The sequence below is a fragment of the Nasonia vitripennis genome (genome assembly GCF_009193385.2).
Source record: "Nasonia vitripennis strain AsymCx chromosome 3 unlocalized genomic scaffold, Nvit_psr_1.1 chr3_random0012, whole genome shotgun sequence".
In the NCBI taxonomy this organism is placed as follows: Eukaryota; Metazoa; Arthropoda; class Insecta; order Hymenoptera; family Pteromalidae; genus Nasonia; species Nasonia vitripennis.
In genome coordinates this window covers 170,348-186,754 of record NW_022279632.1, presented here as the reverse complement: position 1 = coordinate 186,754, position 16,407 = coordinate 170,348, and the positions used below count along the sequence as shown (strand labels likewise).

Here is a 16,407-nt window from a genome sequence, read left to right as displayed (position 1 = left end):
AATTATATTTTTGTATCAATTAAGAGATATGTATATTTGTCCGTACGTACTACGTACGCTACTTTGCAAATGTTTATTGTTAATGTTTGTAAAAACTAATAGTTCAAAACTTAGATGGATAGATAAACAAACAAAAGAATTTAAAAACATGCATATGCTTACCTTGCAAGTATAAAAAGAAGTACTGATACACCCAAATAAGCAGTTGCCATGTATATCCATACATCTAAGCTCAAAGGACTAAGAAAAGAAAATAAATTAGGAGGCTGTTTGACTGGTTTTCTATAAAGTATACTTATTCCTGTGAACCAAAAAGTCTTTTTATTTAGCTAATAAACAATATATATATATATGTATATGTATATGATAAACGGCGTAATAGGGGTTTATGGCGCCTCAACGGGTTATGGGGCCGCGGCGCCATAAATCTCATGTACATAGGGGTTTATGGCGCTCAAATAAAGTCAATTTGATCAGAGTTAAACTTATGGAGTACGATTCTTTTAGCACAACTCTCAACCCCCCTTACTCAAGCCTGCAAATTTTAAATATATATAATAAAAAAAAATACTAATTGATGTATTTTCAATTGCACATTACGAATAATCTATTTGTTGTAATTGAACTCCCGTAGTTATTAATTAAAATTCAAGAAACTGAGACGACCTCACATCCCTGGGAAAGAGGTCGACAATTGGTAAGTTATCGACTGCGGTAGATTATCATACATACTGAAGTACATTTTACCGACACAGATGGCGTGCGCGCATAACGTACTGTAGATTGAGCGTCGGAGATGACGTGGTAGAGAGTCCTACTCTCTCGAGGATAGAAGTCTGAGGGTTAGTAATAACCACCAGCTTCTTCGGAAATGCTTTATTGGACTGATAGGACAACTTGCCAGTTCAAGCGCCAGAAACGTTGTGCGGCTCGCAGGCCGCGACATGCGCTCGTTCATTCTTTCTCTCTCGCTCCAACCAACATGGCGGACATTTCCACTCCTTGCTTACGCAGGGCTGCTGAGGGAGCTCCCCACACACTCCCCCCCCCCCCGAGATTCTTGCTGATCAACTTGCAAGCTCTGAACCAGAAGGGTTAAGAACCAAGAATCGCATGTACATACATAGCTACTTACAACAAGTAATACAAAAATATGAAAGTACAAAATGCTGCTTAAAACTAAATCACAAAGCTAAGCTTGCGCTTTAGTATCGGACGCGAACTTTACTTTTTTGGTAGGATATGTTCAGAGTACCAGACGAGGGACAAGTGGCTGATTGCCATTCGAACTGCATCGACTAAGTTTTCTGCTACGAAGAATGCGGGCTTTGAAAGCTCTATAGAAACGCTACGAGGGGCACCATTGACTTCGATTTTAAATACACGATCGGATTCGCGAGACAGTACCTTGTATGGGCCTGGGTACGGACGCTCGAAAGACTCCTTGGCCATGTTCCGCATGTGAACATGGGTGCATGCTAACGGACGCATATGCTAACGGAACTCCTCTACATATATTTGCGGATCGGGCTTAATATCTTTCGGAATAAAGAATTTGCCAGGTAACTGTAGCGTGGTACCATACAAAAACTCAGCCGCAGAAGCCTCGGTATCGGCTCTTACATAGCAACGCAAACCTAATAGTACAGTGGAGAGCACAAAAACGCAGCTTTTGACGTGCGATGCCACCGTTCAATCATGCCGTTAGAGGCCATGTGGTACGCAGTAGTACGAATGCGCTCACAAGCGATCAAGGATAATAACGCAGTAAAGAGTCTCGACTCATATTGTGCTCCTTGATCCGAGGTGATGACCTTGGGTGCGCTAAAGCGCGACACCCATGTGTCGAAAAACGCGCGAGCTACGGTCTGAGTTGAGGTTTCCTGAAGGGAAACAGCTTCGACCCACCTAGAGAAGCGATCAATCATGGTTAGTCTATTGATAACCGTCACGCACCAGTAAAGGCCCTACGATGTTGATATGAACGTGATCAAAACGACCGTCTGAAGCTACAAAGTGCTTAGGAAATGTTTTGACATGCCTGTGATCTTGGGACCAGGGTGAGCGGTGTTGTGAAAGAAGTCGAATACTGATTTACGGAAAGATTTCGGTATGTACGGACGCAAGCTTTCGCCAGACAATTCAAAGTATAAGACTGTGTGCTCGGGACCAAGCTGAATACGCTTAAGAGTAAGAGGGTAGTTTGGTGACTCACGAATCTCTTTCAGCTGTTCATCCGCTTTCTGTTTGGCAGCTAGATCTACCAGATCGAATTCTAGGGGAAAGCGAACTGATTCTATCCTAGAGAGAGCATTCGCCATTACATTGTCCGAACCTTTGAAGTTACAGCTCTGAACTATGTAAGAAAAATACTTCACTGCTTCGAACATTGCAGTGAGTTCCCTGTCATAGGTACTGTACAACTGCTGAGCTGGGATCAACTTTTGCGAGAAAAAGGCTGAAGGTTCCCATTCGTTCGAGAGCGATTTCTGTTCTACAACAGAACCCATCGCTACGTCAGAAGCATCTGTGACGAGGCGAAGTTCTGCGCCACAGCGAGGATGAACGAGCAGAGAAGCATTGACAAATCAGATTTGATTTTCTCAAATGCTTTGCTGGTTTCCGCAGTCTATTTGATTAGATGCTTATTTTTTTACGTAAATTGCGAAAATACGCGTTAAGAGGAACTTGGGCCTCTCCAGCGTGAGGGCGGTCGCGGTGATAAAAGTTCACCATGCCAAGGAAACGACGCAACTCCACTACAGTGTAGGGTTTGGAAAAGCTCCTTCTCCTAAGTTGAACGAATGCCTTACAAATTGATTGTATAACCTAAAAATACGAGTTATTCAACAGCGAAGGTACACTTATCAACTTTAATACACAAACAGAATTTGTTTAAACGTTCGAAAACTGTACGCAGGTGTTCGAAGTGTTCTTCGACGGATTTTGAGACGATCAGAATATCGTCAATATAGATGAATACAAATTTCAAATCTCCTAACGCTCTATTGATGTACCTTTCGAAGGTTTGGCTGGCATTGCGCAGACCAAAGGTCATATACATAAATTTAAATAAACCGAAGGGCGTGATCGCAGTCTTTTCTATGTCTTCGGGGGCAATAGGAATCAGAGTGAAAGCTTTTAAGAGATCTAACGAAGAACAAATTTTGTTTCTATGCAGTTCACTGGTACAGTCGTACAAGAGCGCTGTAGGGTATAAAGCACAGTACACGCTACAAGGTCGATATGACCTGTCCTTTTTAAAGAATATCAGATTTGAACTGAGGATCGTGCGCAACTGAGCCTGTTATTTTAGGAAACTCAGCTAAAAGTTGAGTACATTTGGAGCTAGAAGCTACCGAATGGATTCCAAAAACTGGAACCATTTTGATTAAACCTACGGATAATAGCGATGTAACCGAATCAACGAGACGACGGTTGTGAATGTCTACAGTTATACTATGGGACGATTCAAGCCTAAATATAACAATAGGAACGTTTTACCGTATGTGTCTATTGCAGTGTCATTGGCCGCGTAAAGCTTGCGAGAAGAGGATTTTGAACTGATCTTGGAACTAGCTGGGAGAACGTAGATTTCTGCTCCAAAATCAATGAGAAATCTGCGCCCAAATTTTAGATCTCGAAGAGTGAGACGTTTTGAATCGGAGGAACCATCTCCTGACGTCTCAGCAAGGAAAGGTTCACTTAGTTTTTTGCCAACCAATTGGAGTACTCAGAGCACTACTTCTTGCACGTAGTGGGATTATCTGGGTACTTCCTATGCGCCAAGCAAAGACCTGACGAATTACGAGACTTGGAACGCGAACGCCTTTTGGATTTGTCTGAATTTGAGCTCTAACGTGCCTGAACTTTGAAAGACGAATTTGATGATCGCATTTAGCACCGTCGTCTAAGCTTTCTAAGCCTATTTAAAACAAGTGATGGCTTGCCATCACTGAGGACTCGGCCCTTGAGAATCTTACGAAGTTTGCTCTCAGTGGAAGCCGAAAAAGCCGTAATTAATCTCTTCTTAATTTGTGCGTAAACGTCGGGAGGTTGAGGCTCTATGAGAGCAATGTCCCTAATGGCAGTCATAGCCTCCTGATCAAGCGCTTCAATAATACAATCCGCTTTGGTCTCCTAAACCGTGATATGCGCGTGCCGAAATAAAGCTTCTACCTGTGTAAACCACATGCCTGGATCAGTTCTGATGAACGCCGTGAGTTTGGGGAAACGGTAAGCCTCTATACGAGTGATTGGATGCATCATCGCAGCCCTGGCCTCGTCCAGCTCTCGCTGCAGGCGAGTCGCGAGTTCTTCCGGTGTCTCCGGCATTGTCACAGCTTACCTATTTACGCTGCAATACATAGTACAAATTGTCCTAGTGCACGCACGCAGGCGTATCACAAATGTGAACATTTAACTTAAAAACTAGAACTAAAAGATATCGTGTAAATACGTACGGGCGTTGACAAATTCTTAGAACTAAAACGCCGCTGCGTGAAATTTGCGACGGTTGGGGAACCGCCACTCTAAACGAAATTTCGCGAAAAACGAGCGCCAAGCGCAGGCGGAGCGAACATTGCGCCTGACAGCTGCAACCTGTGATACGCACGCTACGAAAAAAAAACCGCGAGCTAAAATCCAAGATGGCCGCCCGTTTCTCGGAAGCGAGTCACAATTCGATTTGAATTCAAATTCTTGGAACTGCACTAAAAACTAACACTGGAATACCTTATTTTACGAGAGGAGTACGCTGGACGATGCTGACGACGACGATGACTGCGATGATGACGATGATGACGATGATGACTCAATGATGATGTCCAGGTCGATCCGCTGCGAGAGATTCAATGTCGGCAAAAGCTGCCAGAAGTGCCGCCGCTGCTGGGAAGATGCAGGAACGGCTGCGAAAGGCAGTCGCCTAGAGAGGCTGATCGCGGCTACAGTGACGCTGAAAAGATAAACGGCGAAGCCGGAGTATGCGGTTGCCTGAAGAGGCTGACCGCGGCTATGATGCTGCTGTAAAGCTGGACGACGCTGCTGCACAGGCTGTCGCCTGATAGGCCGACCGCGGCAAGGATACCGTCGAGAAGCTGCACGACGTTGCTGCGAGGTAGTCTCCTTGAAAGGCTGACCGCGCCGTGAACGCCGTCGACAAAGAGAACTCACTAGCTGGGCAAGGCGGTCACCTGAGAGGCTGACCGCGGCAAAAAGGCGGAACGAAAGTCTACTCGCTCGCCTTCTTGAAGTCGGGGTCACCAATGTAGAATTGAGCGTCGGAGATGACGTGGATGAGAGTCCTATTCTCTCGAGGATAGAAGTCTGAGGGTTTGTAATAACCACCAGCTTCTTCGGAAATGCTTAATTGGACTGATTGGACAACTTGTCAGTTCAAGCGCCAGAAACGTTATGCGGCTTGCAGGCCGCGACATACGCTCGTTCTCTCTCTCTCTCTCTCTCTCTCTCTCTCTCTCTCTCTCTCTCTCTCTCTCTCTCTCTCTCTCTCTCGCTCCAACCAACATGGCGGACTTTCCCACTTCTGACTTACGCAGGGCTGCCGAGGAAGCTCCCTACAGTATTGCGTAGAGGGGCTGGCCTAGGTATAAAGACAGCTCCGCAAGCTACGAGGAGTCACTACTTCTCACGACGACGAAATGGCTCTTACTCCAGACTGCGCTACTGCTTACTATACGATTTAGCCTAGCGCCTCCAACTATCCTTGCGCTTAGTATGTGTGTAGTGTACACACGAACGGTACCTGGGTATGTCAGGTTCTCCTTTTGTAATATATAGAGAAGAATAAACGATTATATGACGATTACAAGTATTATAATTCTACTAAGTATCTTGTCAAGTCATTTCTATCCTCTCTATATTTGGGATATGCTTCTAGCAGAGGCAGGACAGTAGTATCTTGTGTCACGCTGGGGGGTAATTCTCTAACCGGCACCCGGGCTAAGGCAACCTAATACACCTACGCCCTCTGCCGGGCTGCACGACCTTCGGGAGTTAATGTGCGGATCAAAGGGGGATATCGCACCCCGTTGACGGTCCCTTACTACGGCTACATTGCTTACGTAGTCGGGTAAGGACAGGTAAATCCCAAATCAACGAAACCTGCTGCACGTTGATAACGGATCTGGACCGTCTAATAATGCATTCCCACCACTTTTACGTTATTCGTCCCGCAACACTCTCACGGCCAGGCGGATTCTATCTCGGAATTATTTGGGTCGTTTCAAAACAAATGCGCTATATGTACTTTGAAAAAAACGTTTTTCTCGAGAAATATTATACTTACCGAAATTCTATCAATGTTAAAAAATTGAACCCTAGCCACTTGTGATTGAGACAGCGCTAAATATTGGAAAAAAGCATATTTATAAAAAAGCTAAAAAATCATTTTTGAGAAATTGAGTATGCAATACTGTCGTACCGCGCATGCGCAAGCCATTCCCAGCGTAGCTGCAGCTCAGCTGCAGCTGCTATAGAGAGCAGCCGTCTGCCGCGCAGTGGAGAAAAAAGTACTGCGCTTAACATATAATGTAATAGTGGAGTCGCAGCTGTGATTTTGGAGTATCTTCGTAAAAACATTAATTAATAGTCCAGTAAGTAAATTTTATGTATAAATGCAGATGGCATTTAAATAATATATTTTAATATTTACCTGATTTTAGGAAGAGAATGGATCAAATAAAGAAGCAAAAATCAAGACCAATGTCTTTTTATCAAATTCTGTTTCATAGGGTAGACTTTGGTGCAAAGCTATCCAAACTAAATAGATTTAAGCGATTGCTGCCAATAGATAATCAACATTTATATCCTTACAAGCTTGGAATCCCTGGGTCACCTAGAAAAACTTTCGAGCAATTTTGATTTTTGAGTAAGTATGCCCTATATCGATTTATTTACATTAAAACAGAATCAAATAGACGTATGATTTCAATATATTTATTTATCACCTTTTTGTTATGTTAAGGATTGTCATTAAATTTTACATAAAATAACATGCTAATTTTCATTTGTAATCGTTATGTTTGAAATTCTGTAATAGCTGTCTTATAAGATAATAAGTCATTTCTTTCATTCCAGGTGCCGTTTATCTTCCGGCAATAAGCAACATAATGATTCATTCCTTTATCAACACTTAGAAGAATATACCTACCTACGCCACACAGAGTAAATGTATCTTTTTTTACATTAATTGTAACAGGAACTTCAATGTAGACGTAATATCTAACTGGTTGAAATTAGTCATCTTTGGATTTAGAGATCGCTTATAAGAATCTTCTGTATCTGCATAAGTAAGGACCTACTTTACATGGGAGACGTGAATTACTGGTCTTATAATTTGAACAAAATACATTTTCGTCTGTGAAATATTGATCTTATTGCTTTTGCATAGTCAAATTATGCTTTACTATAATATCAGTATTGGGGATCGGTATTTGACATTTATTGCATTCTGTATTATATCTACAGGTTTGGCATAATGAAGTTTCTTGAATGGAAGTGAAATCTTTTATCAAACTGCAGAATAAATTGCTTATATTACCTTGACAATTTACATCATAATTACTCAAATTTAGCATTAATCAATGAAGTAAGTAAGCTCGATTGGTATGTAATGTATTGGTTAATGATTTTTCTTGAAGTTTTTTGCCATTTTTAATAACATTTCTGCCTCTATTTTTCTTTTTTCCTTTTGGTAGCACTAGATTTAATTCAGGATCAGCAGATAATTATTTACCACAAGTCTTTTTATTTTTTGAAAATGTGATTTGATCTTGTAATACTTGCTCATCTTTGACTGTTAACGGTATTAAGTTCATAATAGTATTCATAGAACATTCTACATCTGGGTTTTTCACTTCGTTGTTATGATCGTAGTTTTCTGTGTTTGATAATGCATGCTCTGAATATTGGCAATCTAATGTTTCATCCTGACGTTGAAAAATTGTTTGGGGTAATTTTGTTTCGGATTCTAAGCTATGATAGGTATGATCGGAATGGAAATGAAGATCGTTAGATTTATTATTTTTGATTGACTGCTGTAATGTTAAATTTATTGTTTTAGGTGATTTTTTGTCACTTTGATATTTCAATGTAAGGTTTTTATCATTGATTTTACTTATTTTCATCATTTGAAACTTAACTATTTTTTTCATTAATTGTTTTTGCTATACTTCTTTCAACAAGTTTAACAGTTTCAGACAAAAAATCAGAAACATCTTCAATCTCTGTTTTTGTGTACTGATGTTTCCATCGCTCTATGGCAAAAAGAAATTCATTGTCGTCTTTCGCAGGTTTCTTTTTCAAAACAATTTTATCTGGCTGCAAATTGTTCAATGCAGTACGTGCTAAGATCATGCCACTAATAATTTGACGACAATGATTTATAAAGACTACATCTTCTCTTTGAGATGCTTCCTTACAGGATTTAAAGTCACTCAAATAAGATTCTGCTCTTGCTGAACTTGCCACATCTTTAGAATTGTCAAAATATACGTTCATCACTTTGGTCTAGCATGGGAATTCAGTGCAAAGAACAGACAATCTATCAGTAAAATTGGATAAATACTAGTTATTATTTCGAATGTTAAAATCAGAAGAGTTGTTATTTTCAGGTGTACTATCTATGGACTTGGCTTTTAGTTTATCTACATATTAACATGTCAGTCTTTGGTTACTTTTGGTATTCAAGTCTTCGATGTCCACAAAAATATCTTTAATTTCTTTTTCTCTAAAACTTCTAGTTTTTCTGTAACATTTTCATCAAATTTATAAGTTTCTATTCTTTCAATGATGTATGTCAAAGCTTTCTGGCAACGATCATTTTTATTTTTGCTGTTAGAAACTATAAATACAGAAACTAAAAACTCGAAAACAGAAAAATTCTTAAAATTGTTTATGTTTGTCATGAATCCTGCAGATCACGTAAGAATTCTTTGACTTTAGGCTTATCTTTGCTAAAACAAGGCCATTTTGTTACAGCATGTACCAAATGTTCTTAATTGAGTATCCAACTCAGTTTTGTTTTCTGCGTTTTATAAGACCTTAAGGCATTCATCGTTGTATTTAGCAAAATTCATAGTATTAAAAGCCAACAAACAGAGTTTTGAATGCCTTTGCCCATAACTGTCACAACAAATTCAGGGATTTTGGCACCAGATTTTCTCCACTCCAAAAGCCAATAAGACAAAAAATTTGTGTTATTCTTTTATGACATTACTTATGCAACAGGTACAATTATATTATTTATGTATGTCAAAAGAACAGTAAGAAAAATATCACTACACTTCATTGACCCTTTTCATTTTTAAAGATACGGAACCTGTAGCAACTAACGACAAAGGATTTTTCAATTTAGCTTGCCCATCAATATGAATGCTTACCTGTTCGGGTGACCAATACATTAAATAAAATTTGTCGAGACAAATCCCTCTAAAAATTCTATTGAATTCAAAATCTTTTTTTCAGTTTTCCAAGGACTCAAACAGCTTTATTCCTGGTTTCAATCCTAATTTCTCATATTTGACTTCGTGACTAGCTTTTTGAATGACTTCTTGACTATAAAGAAATGGTGGTTCAGGATCTCTAAACTTCATATGTTTGCTTGCTTGTTCCCTTCGCCATTGCTTAGGTTTTTTATGCTGTAGTTTTTTCTTAATTATTTTTGTCTGTGACCCAGCTAGACGTCTTTTTGCTGTATGAGGTTTTTCACAAGAATTCAAAGTTTCTATAGTGAATGTGACTAGTTCACCATCGATAGGTTTATCAAAACAGTTAATTATTACTGTGCATAGCAAGTATTGCAATAAGTAGTGATTTTGACATAAGATTCTATGCCATCTATAACATTCCGTCTATAGTTGTATGCACAAGGTAATTTTTCCTTGTAATACGTTTCTTTCAAAAACATATCTTTGTAAGGATCTTGCAAGGACATACCTTCTCTTCCATCTTTAATTTTTTGTTATAGCCTTTATTTTAAACCATCTCTCTGGAGTTATTGTAGAATCAAATATTTTATTTTTATTCTTTCTTTTGGTTGCTTTATAGAAAACTGTGTCTTCGTTTGTGTTCTCACTTTCTGAAATTTCATCTTTATCGATTTCTTATAGAATTGTTTCACTGTCATCACATTGATGTGTATCTAATTCTTTTATTTTTTTATATAAAGACTAAATGTTACGCCTATCTTGATCCACATGCATGTACAAATAAGGAGGTTTTATTTTTCTTTCGCTGTTAATATTCAAGGTATCACATGAAGATATCTCTTGCCAAATAAGGTCTTTATTTCTTTTAAGTTTGTTTTTTAATTCATATGTATCAAAGTTGATTGTGCTTCAATTATTTCTTCAGCCGGAACTGCTGGTTTTTGTCCAACCATTATTTTTAAGAAATCTAAAATATTTCAAATAGTTTATATCAAACAATTATTATTTCAATTCAAGAATTTTTAATTAAGTGTCACGTGTAAATACTCACACATATATACCGTTGCTAGTTATAATGCAATCGATGCATAAGTCGCCAAATACGCGCATAGCAACAGCTAGGACTCATCTTAAAACTCGTTTCTTTCGACTTAGCATAACCTCTCTTCCACGATTTCGGACGACCGCGGGGGTAAGAATCACATCACCCGGGAAGTCTATAAAAGGGGGTGCATGCAAAGCTTGCTCTTGATTCCGTCACTCACGATCCAGAACTAGATAGGTAGTTGTAACTCACAGACCACAGATAGGATCGTATACTTAGAACGCACATTCTCCGAATTCACTTTACACGCGTTTCTCTCTTTCATACAATCAGTCCATTGTGAATTACAATTAATAAACAGACACATTCACCGATAATCTCTCGTATTCATTCATTACCCCGGTATTTTGGCAGCAACCGCGAGCTTAACACCTCATGAAAAGCAAAACCATCGACCCTCACACGTAACATTTTCTGGTGCTAGGTGTGCTGCTTTAAAGAGTAACACCAGCGGCTTAGCATTCTCACCTAGAGGAATAACAGCGAGCTTTTTGAGAATGAAATCGTTGCCTGGCTGCTTGAAGCCTTGCATATCAACCAAGTACTCTACCTCAAATGAGTTTATGCCACTCTCCTTTATACTACTCTCCCTCCTCTCTCCCCATTTAAACAAGTTTAAACAAGTTTCCTCACATTACCATTGGCAGGATTATACTGAACAACACAATCATGTAGAATCAAGTAATAAGCGGATGTTCCAAGAGGAAAATTCTTTCTTGACTCAAATTTCAATCGTACATCGACTAATGCGTTTTTCAAGGACTCATTTTGCTTTAAACAATCAATTACGATGAGAGGTAGGTAGGTGAGGTATAGTGTTGCCTTTTCAGCATAGACTCCATACTTTTTTCGTAGTATGCATTTTGAAAGTTTGCATGCATACCGTAGAGCATGGCATACTGATTGCGATCGATATCCAAATTAAGATTTTCATAAGGATAGTACTGTAAATTCAGGAAGAGTTTTACATAACTGATGTTGCAGTGATCGAAGCGACTAGTATACACATCTCTCAATCCCTTTCGATTTGTTTGGGAGCCGAGAATAATAAAGCGCAGCTTTTTCAACTGATTAGACATTTTGACTGTCCAAACATGTCTTGGTGTAGTGGCGAGCAGTGGATATTCATATAGCTCCCAACTACAAAAACTCATTTCAATGGATTTATTGTTTTGAATATGACTAAGCAGCCGAATCTTATGCATTTTAGAGAGTACTACATAGGGCATGAGCCACTCAATTTTCATCAAAGTAATTTTAAAATCTTCATATGTAGCTGGTGTGTCGTTAGTCGCAGCTCTCGTAGGTGTCTGCATAACAGCATTTAAATTATTCCTTGATCTAGTAAGTATAAGTTCATGCCTTACATTGACTACTATTTTACGATAGTCCTTAGCAAAACCTAGAATCATTTGTTAGAACCAAGTATGGTACAAAAATCTTCACAGTTCTTGATGAGAAGTTTTCATTGGTGCTTCCGCATCATCTGTCTACGTGTTTGTTTAATAAGGATGTTTTGCTTGATAAAATGATACTAGTTGCAAATCAACGTAAGATGAATCTAACATTCAAGGCTGATAGAAGACTTTCTGCATATGAGATTTTCTGGAGCATAGTTAATAATGAGTATCTATTCAACAAGATGCTACCACTTGCAAAAAGGGTTAGATTAAACCTCGGGCTGTATTGAATGGGAATTCAATGGAAAGGTAAATTTGAGATGGTTGTACCTTACAGGTGGAAGCGATGGTTGGGGCTTCCACCACTTCCCAAAATGGCATATCACTTTTTTTAATCTAACTGTTATGAAACTTGTCGAATCCAAGCCACTCAACGTAGACTTGCTCTCCTCGTTTCTTCCGAACCATCTCTATGAGATATATGTCAGAATACTTTGTTCACGATAATTCCTCTTCATAAAATTCTCCAGTGATTGGTTTATCCTGATAGTCCTTGAAGTAATAGATAACTGGATACGTTGCAGCTACTCTACTCACTGTATATATCTCTGTTGACCAGTTAGGTGTATAACCCTTCTCAAAAATCTACTTTACTATACTCAATTGTATATGATCTCCTACTTTAAATTTAGGTTTCTTTGACTCGTGTTACTCGACCTTAAAATAATACAGACTTCATAGCTGCTGTAAATTCTTCTCCAGTTTTTCTTTTTGCTAGAACAGCCCATGCAAATTTAGAGAATCTATCGATGATTGTAAGAAGATATCTATAATGCTTGTTCTCCTTAGCATATGGTTGCATTTTAACTAAATCAGCTTTCTAAGTTTCATCTATTCCTCTCACATCAAAACTGCGACGAGGATGATTCCGTCAAGCTAGTTTGTGGAGTTTTTCAACTACTACATTTTTATGTTGCATGTTAAACGTTTGCAGAATGAATTTGGGCTGTGATCTGTGACACAGCTTCTTTTATAGTATCGATTTCTAGCTTGTAGATAAGTAATTTCAAATCAAATTGCTCTCTGTATGCTTCCAAAATAGAATCTAACTTGTTTGTGTCTCTTTCTTATCGGGATCTTAAATCTAGCATTTTTCGGTTTTCCATCTGTTGTGATTTTGAAACCATAACCAGGAGGACCACGACCACCTTTTTTTTTTATTACGTCCGAACACGTCGGCACTCATCTTTATGATGCATATTTCTTAAAGCGCTTAATATATATAGAAAAAAAGTTACATGATAGTTATGTTAAAATTAATAAAAAATTGATAAAAAAATTAGTAATATGCTTATAAAACTTTTTCTATGAAATTTAAACCAAATCCCCTCATTCATACCATAACTAATGTACTTTTAAACAATATCCTAGAGTTTGAGCTCATTTTTGCCATTCGTTCATTTGGAATCTTAAGGTAAGTGAATTATGGACTCCCTACTATACGTAGGTATTATAGAGGTATATAGAAGGTCTAAAACTATCAAAATAAAGGTAATTATGTCTAAGAATAGTAATAAAAAGTTTGTTCATTTATATAAGTATTTATAAATTTTTAATGAAAAATTTTGATTTTAATTTCAAAGGTGGTGTGCCCCCTTAATGGTATATAATATTTTCCTTTTAGCTACTCTCACCAACTCAATCATGATGTTTGATGATGTTGCCTGTAAAAAGCAAGATAACAAAAGCATATTACTGCATGGGGAGACATAAGAAAAGTAGATTAGACATAAAAGTTCCAAAACATCTTGTAAGAGACAATGTATTGGTAATTTTATGAAAGGATGATCTAAATCTCAAACATCTGTACGATGATCATGTTATTTCTGATATGAGTTATATGCAGTTTAAAAATGTATGCTCAAAATGTTGGTGTGATGATAAGTATGGTTTTATGATTGATAAGGATAGTCCAATCAATGGAGGTAGATATCGAAAAGGGTTCGATAGTTTTGCAATAAATATAGCACGCATATAGTAAAATTCATAGTTAATATTTGCATATTAAAGCATCAACATGGGTGATATTCAAATAGAAGAAAATATATTACGTCAGCTTGTAAAAGCACAAAACGCAGTCAAAGGCAAGTATAATATGTTGAAGATGGAAAAAGATAGTTTCGAAAAAGCTGTAGGAGATACTTTTAAACCGATTGCTGATCCTCTACAACAGCTTATTTCTTCAACTGAAAAAAATATTCTTTTACCTCTTCACCTCCTCACAAGAAGCAAAAGAAATCTTCTCTAAATGAAACAGTGAGAAAAGGAAAAATCAACGAGAGTATTGATAATACTCACGTTGCTTCTGATGGTGAGAATAGTGACACTGATAATGATGATAGTCTCGATGAAACTTTAGCTGATAAGGATGCTAAAATGAGTGGATTTGAAACAGCTGCTAGTGATGTTGATGATGATGATGATGAAGAAGTAGGAGAGAAAAAAGAAGAAGATGATAAGTATATGAAGATGTCAAAGCAAAAACAGAATAACGATAAAATTTATGTAGTTTGAAAAGTAGGTGGAATATGGATGTTTGGTGATTCTTTTATCATTTTTAGTAATAATAGTATCAAAGTAAAAGATGGAAGATATCATAAAACCCCAGGATTGATGGAGTTGCTGATAGCAAAACATCCAAATAAGCAGATATATAATCGAACAGATCTGCGGAACTATCAAAGTATACTTGAAGCGACGAGTGCTCATAAAAAAGGCTTCAAAAGTCATGAATCAATTCGCATTCATAATAGTAAAAAGTATACCGATATCATAGCATCTTTCTTTGCGAAGAATAATGGAGCATTACCTTGATACAAAGTAGCTCGCTAAGTATTTTTAAATGGTCTAGTAGTAGTTTGAAAACTCCACAAACTAGCTTGACGGAATCATCCTCGTCGCAGTTTTGATGTGAGAGGAATAGATGAAACTTAGAAAGCTGATTTAGTTAAAATGCAACCATATGCTAAGGAGAACAAGAATTATAGATATCTTCTTACAATCATCGATAGATTCTCTAAATTTGCATGGGCTGTTCTAGCAAAAAGAAAAACTGGAGAAGAATTTACAGCAGCTATGAAGTCTGTATTATTTTAAGGTCGAGTAACACGAGTCAAAGAAACCTAAATTTAAAGTAGGAGATCATATACAATTGAGTATAGTAAAGTAGATTTTTGAGAAGGGTTATACACCTAACTGGTCAACAGAGATATATACAGTGAGTAGAGTAGCTGCAACGTATCCAGTTATCTATTACTTCAAGGACTATCAGGATAAACCAATCACTGGAGAATTTTATGAAGAGGAATTATCGTGAACAAAGTATTCTGACATATATCTCATAGAGATGGTTCGGAAGAAACGAGGAGAGCAAGTATACGTTGAGTGGCTTGGATTCGACAAGTTTCATAACAGTTAGATTAAAAAAAGTGATATGCCATTTTGGGAAGTGGTGGAAGCCCCAACCATCGCTTCCACCTGTAAGGTACAACCATCTCAAATTTACCTTTCCATTGAATTCCCATTCAATACAGCCCGAGGTTTAATCTAACCCTTTTTGCAAGTGGTAGCATCTTGTTGAATAGATACTCATTATTAACTATGCTCCAGAAAATCTCATATGCAGAAAGTCTTCTATCAGCCTTGAATGTTAGATTCATCTTACGTTGATTTGCAACTAGTATCATTTTATCAAGCAAAACATCCTTATTAAACAAACACGTAGACAAATGATGCGGAAGCACCAAACAACTTGTTGTTTGGTGTGATAGGGGCCCCAACCACGGCCCCATCCGTGAGGTACAACCAACTTGTAACTACTTCTTGGTTTCTTTACCCACTTAAGGGTTACCAAACTGCACTGTATTATCTTCAAGATAGGTTATCTTTAACTTTAGCTTATTCGCAGCTTCACTTAGCTGATTGAACAAGGTCACATTGTTAAAAACGGATAATACTTGTCCTGAAAGTAATATCTGGAACTCCTCATCTAAAGTTGCAATAACTTTTAGATATCTGGTTTTTACCGTTTTTCAAAGATGTCACCAGGTAGGAATTCTCGATAAAGAAAATTTCCGACTTATTCCAACCTCTCTCTCTCTCTCTCTCTCTCTCTCTCTCTCTCTCTCTCTCTCTCTCTCTCTCAACATCGTGGCGACATCTGCTGCATCGTGGGAGAATTTTCAATGCGTTTTCACGCTGTTCGAGTTCGGTACTTTCACGCTCTCTCCAATAACTCTCTATCTAGCCGTAAGAGTCACGACACCCACTCTTTCACTCCGTCGATAACTTATCATCCTCCTACAAATATCTGCTTTACCGACTGCGAGTAAGTTATCGACAAAAAATAAGTGCAAACGACGAGAAGAGTGTGTGAAGAAGTGCATTTTTAACCATG

At 38.1% G+C, this 16,407-nt stretch overlaps 1 protein-coding gene across 4 annotated transcripts in view; it reads right to left on the bottom strand.

Moving 5' to 3' along the window:
- The window catches only part of LOC107980680 (glutamate receptor ionotropic, kainate 2), a 602,400-nt gene that overhangs the window by 486,009 nt on the left and 99,984 nt on the right, over positions 1 to 16,407 (bottom strand). For all 4 annotated transcript variants that reach the window (XR_004227195.2, XM_031927147.1, XM_031927149.1 and 1 more), the window contains one exon: positions 163 to 301. Coding sequence is in view for 3 of the 4 variants with exons in the window: in XM_031927147.1 (XP_031783007.1) it covers positions 163 to 301 (139 nt within the window). In the remaining variant the exon portion in view is untranslated. The remainder of the gene's footprint in view (positions 1 to 162; positions 302 to 16,407) is intronic.